We start from the raw sequence: 9,700 nt of genomic DNA on the forward strand, positions 1-9,700 counted from the left end.
GAGACAGAGAACAAAACCAAACATACTAACAAAATAAAATAAATAGAATAGCTATGTACAAATTAAATAAATAAATAAATGAAAACGGGCCTCCCCCCACTCCCTTTCAGCCCCCCGGGGACCCAGGCCCCCTGTCTCCCCTTCCCGCCCCCGGGCCCGGCGCTTTGGAGCAGAGGAGGGGGCGGGGGGGGAGCTGTGGGAACCACCACCGTCTCCTCCTCCCCTTCTTCTCCTCCTCCTCCTCCTCCTCCTCCCGGGTCCCCGCAGCCTCTTCCAGTCGCCGGCCGGGTCCCCGGACCCCCCCGGGGAAGCCGGGCCTTCCCCCCCGCAGCCCCCTCGCCCATCCTGGGGGGAGGAAGGGGGTCTGGGAGAGGCGGGAAGCCGGAGCCAGAGGCATCGGAGCGAAGGACAGGTTTTGGGGGTCGAGCCCGGGGGGCGAGGGGGTTGGGGAGAGGGAAAAGAAGGAGGCCCGGCTATAGGGGGGGCCCCCAGATGCACACACCCCCCTCGAGGAATACGACCTCAAAAAAGTGGGGTGGTGGGGGGGGGGGGGAATCTCCACCTGCTTCTTGCCTCTGTCCCCGTGGCTCGATCCTAAGGGTAGCCTCTTGCCCCCCAAAGTTGGGGACCCCCGATAGAGCCCACTAAGGAGAAGGTGACTAAGAAGGTGACTAAGAAGGGGAGGGGGTGGAGGGGAGCTGGGAGGGAAGGGAGTCAATCAATCAATCAATCAATTGAGTGATTGACTGATTGACTAAGAAGGGGAGGGGGCAAGCAGAGACGGGGAGGGGGTGGAGGGGCCATGGGTTGGAGCCCCCCAGGAGGGGAGCTGGGAGTGAGGGAGTCGATCAATCAATCAATCAATTGAGTGATTGACTGATTGACTAAGAAGGGGAGGGGGTGGAGGGGCCATGGGTTGGAGCCCCCCAGGAGGGGAGCTGGGAGGGAGGGAGTCGATCAATCAATTGAGTGATTGACTCAGTTGAGTGACTCAATTGAGATTGAGTCGCGGTAGGGAAGGAGAGGAGGCCAAACCGATAACCGGGGAGGGGGGAAGGGGGGGATCCGGTAACCGGGAGACCGATGGGGGAGTTGGGGGAACGCAGAGGAAGAGCCAGGGAGAGGGTCGGGGGGCCTTGAGGCTCGGTGGGTGGGAATCAGTCAGGCGGAGGAGGACTTTGGGGGGCCGGTGGGCTAGTGGGGGCAGGGAGCACTTGGAGGGGGCAGGAGGGGAAAGAGTGGGGGGCAGCTGGAGAAAGAGGGGCGATGGGCAGGTTTCCAGGGAGTGACTTACGGCCAGTGCGGGGGCTTTACTGAGCGGCTTCTGGGGGGCCCGGGCTCAGACGGTGGGCTCCGCGGGGGTGGCAGGTTTCTGGGTGTCGCTGGGTGCTTTTACAGGGTCCTGGTGAAGCGCTTACTACGCGCGAGGCGCCGTACTAAGCGCCGGGGGGGATCCAGTCCCCGTCCCACGTGGGGCGCCCAGTGTCCGTCCCCATCTTCCAGATGAGGGAACCGAGGCCCAGGGGAGTGAAGTGACTGGCCCAAGGTCACCCGGCAGACAAGTGGCGGGGGCGGGGTTGGCAGCCAGGGCCTTCTGGCTCCCAGAGGGGCGTGGGGGGAGGTTGAGGCGGTTTTGGGGGTGGGGTGGGGTGGGGTGGGGGGCCATGGCGGCCCTGGCCAGCGGCTTGATCCGGCAGAAGAGGGAGGTCCGGGAGCCGGGCGGCAGCCGGCCGGTGGCGGCCCAGAGGCGGGTCTGCCCCCGAGGAACCAAGTCCCTCTGCCAGAAGCAGCTGCTCATCCTGTTCAGCAAGGTCCGGCTGTGCGGGGGGCGCCGGGCCAGGCTCCAGAAGGCGCCCGGTGAGTGGCCCGCTCCCCGGGGTCCCCGGCGTGACTCAGTTTCCCGCGCCCCCCCCCCTCCCCGGCCACCTTGAAGGGACGCGGGAGGTGGGGAGGGGGCCCGGGCTCTGCGGCTTGGCCCCTAACCCTGCCTGTCCTGGCCTTGTGTCCGCCCTCCCTCCGGTGGGCCGAGGCCGGTCCTTTCCCCTGTCCTCCCCGGGCCCCTTCAGAGAGGGGGGTGCGGGGGGGACGCCGGGGAGGGCTGCACGTGCACCTTGAGGCTCGCCCCCCTCCCCCCGCCTCGCCCGGGCCCCCCGGGGAAATGGGGAGGGGGCTCACTCATTCATTCATTCAGTTGTATTTTTTGAGCGCTTACTGTGTGCAGAGCACTGTACTAAGCGCTTGGGAAGTACAGGCTCTGAGGGGGAAGCGTCCACTCCACCGCCCCCACCACCTGCGGGCCTGGAGGAGCCGGGGGATTCCCCCGCCGGGCCCGGGAGGGACCGTACCACCTGCCTAAGGATAATGGGGGGGGAGGGGGTCGCCCAGGCCAGCCCTGGGGGAGTCGGGGCTGGGAGGGACGACCCCTGGGGGTCCCCACCTTCGCCTCCACGTCGACGCCCCCTGAAGGACACCGTCCCGTCCCCCCCTCCCCTCCCGCGGGATGGAACTTTCCTCGGCCCCCCTCGACTGAGCCCCCGGACCCATCATCTCCCCCATCATCATCTCCCCCATCACCTCCCCCATCACCTTCCCCCTCGCCCTTCAGGGTCTCACCCAAGGTTTCCCTCCTCCTACTCCGGGTATCCCCCCAGATTCCCTGGGCTCCCCCAGGCCCCGGGGGAGGGGGTCCGTGGCCCTGGGGGTCCGTGGCCCTGGGGGTCCGGTCGGCCACCCGAGGGGGATGAGGAGGGCTGGAGCAGGCCCAACTCAGAGGCAGCAGCAGCAGCTGCTGCTGACTCAGCAAGCCCGACCATTCATTCATTCATTCATTCATTCATTCATTCATTCAATCGTATTTATTGAGCGCTTACTGTGTGCACAGCACTGTACTAAGCGCTTGGGAAGTACAAGTTGGCAACATATAGAGACAGTCCCTACCCAACAGTGGGCTCACAGTCTAGAAGGGGGAGAGGTCCAGGCCTTGTCCTCTCCCTCACTCCGGCTTCCCCCCCACCCCAGCGCCCCCCGACTCTGCATTTACCCCCAACCCCTGTTTCTTTCCCCGGGTCGAGCCCTCCAATCAAGTAATCAATCAATCGTATTTATTGAGCACTTACTGTGTGCAGAGCACTGGACTAAGCGCTTGGGAAGTACAAGTTGGCAACATATAGAGACAGTCCCTACCCAACAGTGGGCTCACAGTCTAGTCTAGTCCACCCCCTCTTCCTCCTCCTCCATTCCCCTTTCCCCCGCCTCAATATTCATTCAATCGTATTTATTGAGCGCTTACCGTGTGCAGAGCACTGTACTAAGCGCTCAATAGCCCCTTCCCCCTTCTAGACTGTGAGCCCACTGTTGGGTAGGGACTGTCTCTATGTGTTGCCGACTTGTACTTCCCAAGTGCTTAGTACAGTGCTCTGCACACAGTAAACGCTCAATAAATACGATTGATTGACTCCCCCTCTTTTTCCAGTTTCTCCCCCCCTCTATCTCTCCTTTTCGCTCTGCCCCTTCTGTCTCCATAGCTCTCTCTGCCTCCATCTCTTGTCTCTCCAGCTCTCCCACTCCCCGCTGCTTCCCCACTTCCTTGCCTGAACGGAAGGTATTGAGAAGGAATTAAGCTATTTAAATAAATTTCAATAAATTAAGCCAGAGAGGCCGGTGGTGAGGGGGAGGAGCGGGCCCTGGCTCCCTTCAGAAACCGGGGGAGGAAGCAAAATCCATGGGAATAAAGGCCGACCCCCGCACGGGTCTGAACCCCCAACCTCCCGGGACCCACACCCCAATTTCCAACCCCCTAAAAGTCTGCAGATCTATATTTTAAGGGTGATGAAGTTATGTGTGTCTCTCTCTCCCTCTCACCTCTATCTCCCTCTCTCTCCCCGGACAGAGCCCCAGCTCAAAGGCATTGTCACAAAACTCTTCTGCCGTCAGGGTTTCTATCTCCAGGCCAATCCTGATGGGACCATCCAGGGGACCCAGGAAGACACCAGCACCTTCAGTGAGCTGGGGAGATGGGGGTGCAAGGGCCTCGAGGAGGACTACAAGGGAGCAAGGGAACCACCCCCACCGAGGCTCAGGGGACTTGCGGCCTGGCGACATGGTGGGGCGGATGCTTGAGACCAGATCATTGAGCCTCGTGGCATCTCCATCCTTCCTTTCTGCATCTATCAATTAACAATCGTATTTATTGAGCGCTTACGGTGTGCCGAGCACTGTACTGAGCACTTGGGAGAGTACAATATAACAGACACCTTCCCTGCCTTCAGGGGACTTGCGGTCTGGGGGCATGGTGGAGGGCATACTTGAGACCAGATCATTGATCCTTGTGGCATCTCCATCCTTCCTTCCTACATCTATCAATTAACAATCGTATTTATTGAACGCTTACGGTGTGCCAAGCACTGGACCAAGCACTTGGGAGAGTATAATATAACAGACATCTTCCCGGCCTTCAGCGAGCTTACAGTCTAGAGGAGACAGGCATTAATATAAATAAATTGAGGATCGATCAATCAATCAATCGTATTTATTGAGCGCTTACTGTGTGCAGAGCACTGTACTAAGCGCTTGGGAAGTACAAGCTGGCAACATATAGAGACGGTCCCTACCCAACAGTGGGCTCACAGTCTAGAAGATATAGATACAGATATAGTCTAGAATATAGACAGAAGTGCCGCGGGGCTGAGTTGGGGGGAATAAAGGGAGCAAATCAAGGTGATGCGGAAGGGAGTGGGCGAAAAGGAAACGAGGGCTTAGTTGGGGAAGGCTTCTCGGCATTGAGGGGAGGCAGGGGAGGCGTCTCCCGGCTCTGTGGGAACGAGGAGAGGGGGTTCTGTGTCTTTGTGTTCCGGTGACCTCCGCTCCCCCTCTCCCTAGCCCTCTTCAACCTGATCCCCGTGGGGTTACGCATGGTCACCATCCAGAGCGCCAAATCGGGCCAATACATGGCGATGAACGCGGAGGGTCTGCTGTACGCCTCGGTGAGAGCCCCGCCCTGATCAATCCATCAGTCGATCGGTGGGATTGACTGAGCGCTTACTGAGTGTGGAGCACTGTATTAAGCGCGCAGGAGAGTTCAGTGCAACAGAATGAGCCGACACGTTCCCTGCCCATAACGAGCTTCGAGTCTACTGCGCTCCTTCATCCCGTTCTGCCCCCGGAGCTCTTCTGCCACCCCTGGGGTACCTCCCCCTCACGTCTGTCCCCTCTCTCACAACTCCTACTCCCCCTGTGCCCCCTTAATCCCCGCTCCCCTTCCTCCCCCATCCCTGCCTCTCTTCAAAACCCAGGCACCCTTCTCTGCTCCCCTCAGGAACTCAGACACCACCTTTCCTCATCCCTGGTTGATGATGATGATGATGCATTTGTTAAGCGCTCACTATGTGCAAAGCACTATTCTAAGCGCTGAGGGGGATACAAGGTGATCAGGTTCTCCCACGTGGGTCTCACAGTCTTAATCCCCATTTTACAGATGAGGGAACTGAGGCCCAGAGAAGTGAAGTGACTTGCCCAAAGTCACACAGCTAAGTGGCAGAGCCGGGATTAGAACCCATGACCTCTGGCTCCCAAGCCCGTGCTCTTCCCACTGAGCCAGGCTGCTTCTCATAAGAGATAGTCAGATCAGACACTGCGCCTTCCCGACACGGAATTCCTAGCCTAAGACGGAGGGCAAAAACATTGTTTGTCCTCACTCTTCAGAGCGGGAAACCTAGACCCATTAAGTTGCTCAAGTTCCCTCAGCAGACAAAACTCAGGACTATGTCCCAGGATCCCATTCCCTGACTCACCCCGACCCTCCGATCCCAATCCCGCAGCCTCACTTCACGGCCGAGTGCCGCTTCAAGGAGTGCGTCTTCGAGAACTACTACGTCCTCTACGCCTCGGCCCTGTATCGCCAGTGTCGCTCCGGACGCGCTTGGTACCTGGGTTTGGACAAGGAGGGCCGGGCCATGAAGGGAAACCGAGTCAAGAAGACCAAAGCCGCGGCCCACTTCCTGCCCAAGCTGCTGGAAGGTCTGAATTGCACCCCCGGACCCTCCCCGAGTTGACCGCGGGCGGCACCGGGGTGGGGAACGGTCTGAGAAGCAGCATGGCATAATGGATAGACCACGGGCCTGGGAATCTGGGGGTCGGGGGTTCTAATCCCGACTCGGCCACTTGGGCAACTCACTTCGCTTCTCTAGACCTCAGTTACTTCATCATATTAAGCGCTTAATAAATACCATCGTTATTATCTGTAAAATGGGGATTGAGACTGTGAGCCCCTCGTGGGACAGGGACTATATCATCATCATCGTCATCATCATCATCAATCGTATTTATTGAGCGCTTACTATGTGCAGAGCACTGTACTAAGCGCTTGGGAAGTACAAATTGGCAACATATAGAGACAGTCCCTACCCAACAGTGGGCTCACACTCTAAAAGGGGGAGACAGAGAACAAACCAAACATACTAACAAAATAAAATAAATAGAATAGATATGTACAAATAAAATAAATAAATAAAATAAAATATATCCAACCTGATTTGCTCGTATCCACCCCAGCGCTTAGTACCATGCCTGGCACACAGTAAGCGCTAAACAAATGCCTTAATTATTATTATTATATTATTCTGCCGTCCCGGCTCCTCCACTTTTTTTTTTTAATGGCATTTATTAAGCGCTTGCTATGTGCCAAGCACTGTTCTAAGCGCTGGGGTAGATACAAGGTAATCAGGTTATCCCTCGTGGGGCTCACAGTCTTAGCCCCCATTTTTCAGATGAGGGAACTGAGGCCCAGAGAAGTGTAGTGACTTGCCCAAGGTCACTCAGCAGACAAGTGGCAGAGCCGGGATTAGAACCCAGGTCCTTCTGAATCCCAGGCCCAGGCTCTAGCCACTAGGCCACGCTGCTTCTTCGGGATGCATCCAGGGAATGGGCAGCTCTGTCAGGGAGCTGCTGGGAGGAGGGCGGACATCCCTGTCCCGCCATGTCCTGGATTGAGGGAGGAGCCCAGGGCTTAACCATGTGCTCTCTGTCTGTCTCTGTCTCTCTCCGTCTCTGTGCCGGTGGTCTCTTCCCCTGCAGTGGCCATGTACCGGGAACCATCTCTCCACAAAGTCCCCGAGTCATCCCCTACCGAGGAAGAAATACCCCTGGCAGCTGAGTCCCTGGAGACGTAGCCCCAAGAATCGGGCCAGCCCCACTCACCCCTCTCCCTCCCACAGACGCAGCCACGTGGGCCCCGGACCCCATCCATCCTATCGCCCTCTCCTCCCCCCACATCGGCCTCCCCTCCTGCTTGGGACCCCCAGAACCTTCTGGGTTTGGATGGACCCACAAAAATGGTGGTCCGGTCTTCTCTCGTCCAGTGGGGGACTCTGACTCTTGGGGAGACTGGAGGAGGAGGAGGAGGAAACTAAGACCAAGTCCTCCCTTGGCCTTCTTTCCCCACTTCACCTTGGCCCTCCATCCCCGCCCTTTGCCTCCCCAAACCCCACTTTGTCAGAGACGGGCCCACATACTGGATCAGGACGGAACCCCGTTCTAGATCGTTGAAGTGCGCGGACCTCAGCCCGGGTCCCCGTCTGGTTCCAGAGTCACCACAGGCGTGTTCGTGGGTTGCGTGGCACCCTCGTTTAGGTCTACAAACCTGGACGCGCCTCTGGAATGTTCTCCACCCAGACGTCTCCCGCTTCTGGATCATTACCCAAGCTGTTTCCTCTGTTTCTGGACCGCCGCAGACCTACATCCTTGGACCGATTCCGACGCTCGAAGAATCGCAGCCGATTCTAGATCACAGCAGAGCCACAGTCCGGTGCTGGACTGAGCCCAGTTCTAGATCACCAGAGGCCTCCCTCCTCGGTCCAGAAGGACCAGGTTCTAGACCACCCCGTTCCCTCGGTTCTAGATCGCAGCAGAGCCATAATTTGGGGAGGAACTGAGCTTGGTTCCAGGGCATCACAGGCCTCCCTTCTGGGTCCAAGAGGACACCCCTCTCCACCCCCAGCTCTAGACCACCTGGTTCTAGGTCACCACTGAGCCATAGTCTTGGACCGACCTGGGCCTGGTCCCAGATGATCGCAGCCCTCCCGTTCTAAACTACCTAGTCTAGATCACAATAGAGCCATAATTTCCGTCCCAGCGGATCTCAGTTCTAGGTTGCAGCTCAAGTCACCTCTTCTCCCTGGCTGGAGCTGGATTCTGGATAGCCACGGTCTTGCTCCAGACTGAGCGTGGTTCTAGACCCATCCCACAAGGATATCCAGGGCCGCGGGGCTCTTGAGAGGCTAGGTGCTCTCCATCCAGACCAAGCCACGTACCTGACGTACCAAGAGCCACCTTAGAGTGTTTGTTAGTTTCTTAGCTAGTTTTCTAAAAATCTGGTTCTTCCACCCAAACACTCGTTGTTTTTAAATGCACTTTCCAGGGTACCAGAGCCTCCAAAATCGCTAGCCTCCAGGATCCTGCCCCTTCTCCTGACCACGGGAGGGAAAATGCATGCCTGGATTCTGGAAGGGAATGGAGTAACCAGCGTGGGGGGCGGGGGAGGGATGGGGCTGAGGGGGGAGGACACCAGGGTTCTTTAGGGATACACACATTCACCTACCTCACCAAAGGCCACTTCTGTGGTCTCCATTATTGCTATAAGACTTTTGGGGGGCAGAGACGAGGGGGGATTCCCCCCCTCAGTAATAAACCTCTTCATCTGCTCCCCTTCCACTCCCTTTCCCCAAATTGGGGCAAAAAACGGCGGGGGAAGAGAAGATGACACCCCCAAACCCCCAGCGGACTGGAAGGATTTGGGGGAAGGGATCGAGCGCTTAGTGCAGGGCTCAGAAAGGGGGTGGGGAGGAGGGAGAGGGGAAGGTGACTCCCTCCCCCAAACCCCCAGAAGTACTTAGTATAGTGCCCTGCATACGATAAGCACTGAACAAATATGACCGACTGAAGGTTCAGGAAGTCGGGGGAATTGCCCTGGGGGGGATTGGGACCTCTAATAATAATGATGATGATAATTGTGGCATTTCTTAAGTATTTACTATAGGCCGAGCACTGTTCTAAGCACCGGGGTAGATGTGAGGGGATCAGGTTGGACACAGTCCCTGTCCCACATGGGGCTCAGAACTTAATTCCCATTTTACAAATGAGAGAACTGAGGCCCAGAGAAGTGAAGTGACTTGCCCAGGGTCATTCAGCAGACAAGTGGCAGAGCGGGATTGGAATCCACGTCCTCCAACTCCCAGGCCCGGGTTCTTCCCACTAAGTCACGCTGCTCCTCCGACTTCTAGGAGGAAACTTGACAAGGATTAGTGATGTGTTCCGCCCCACCGACGTCTGCCCCTAACTTTCCCCAAAGGAGTGACCTTGCTGCATGCTGGATAAAGCCTTAGTTCTCTGTCCTTCCCTCCACTTTCCCTCCCTGGCCGCGGTTACGACCCTCGAGGTGGGATGGGACGGGAAGGATCTAAACTCGGCCCCATTCGCTCTCCGGATTAAAGGAAATTTCTACAATCCGCGCGTCCGTCTGCCCGTCCGTCCAGGGGTTGGGGAAGCAGGGCGCCTGGGCCCCGGGTAGGGAAGTGGGCAGTGGGGGTGCGGCCTACTCGGATGGAGTGGAGGGAAGTGGCAGGATGGCAGGCAACAGGTGGACATTCCCGGCGGCCTCGTCACTTCCCCCTCTTTGGTCACCCGATCCCCTCTATCCATCCGGGAC

At 57.9% G+C, this 9,700-nt stretch overlaps 1 protein-coding gene across 1 annotated transcript; it reads left to right on the forward strand.

The window, feature by feature from the left end:
* Positions 1-1,664: 1,664 nt before the first annotated feature.
* Positions 1,665-8,470, forward strand: FGF11 (fibroblast growth factor 11). The gene is made up of 5 exons (XM_038768826.1): positions 1,665-1,857; positions 3,890-4,000; positions 4,879-4,982; positions 5,817-6,015; positions 7,072-8,470. Exons 1-5 carry the CDS (start codon positions 1,665-1,667, stop codon positions 7,164-7,166), a joined length of 702 nt encoding a protein of 233 aa, XP_038624754.1. The 3' UTR covers positions 7,167-8,470.
* The last annotated feature ends 1,230 nt before the right edge of the window (positions 8,471-9,700 follow it).

This window comes from Tachyglossus aculeatus, chromosome Y4, assembly GCF_015852505.1.
Source record: "Tachyglossus aculeatus isolate mTacAcu1 chromosome Y4, mTacAcu1.pri, whole genome shotgun sequence".
In the NCBI taxonomy this organism is placed as follows: Eukaryota; Metazoa; Chordata; class Mammalia; order Monotremata; family Tachyglossidae; genus Tachyglossus; species Tachyglossus aculeatus.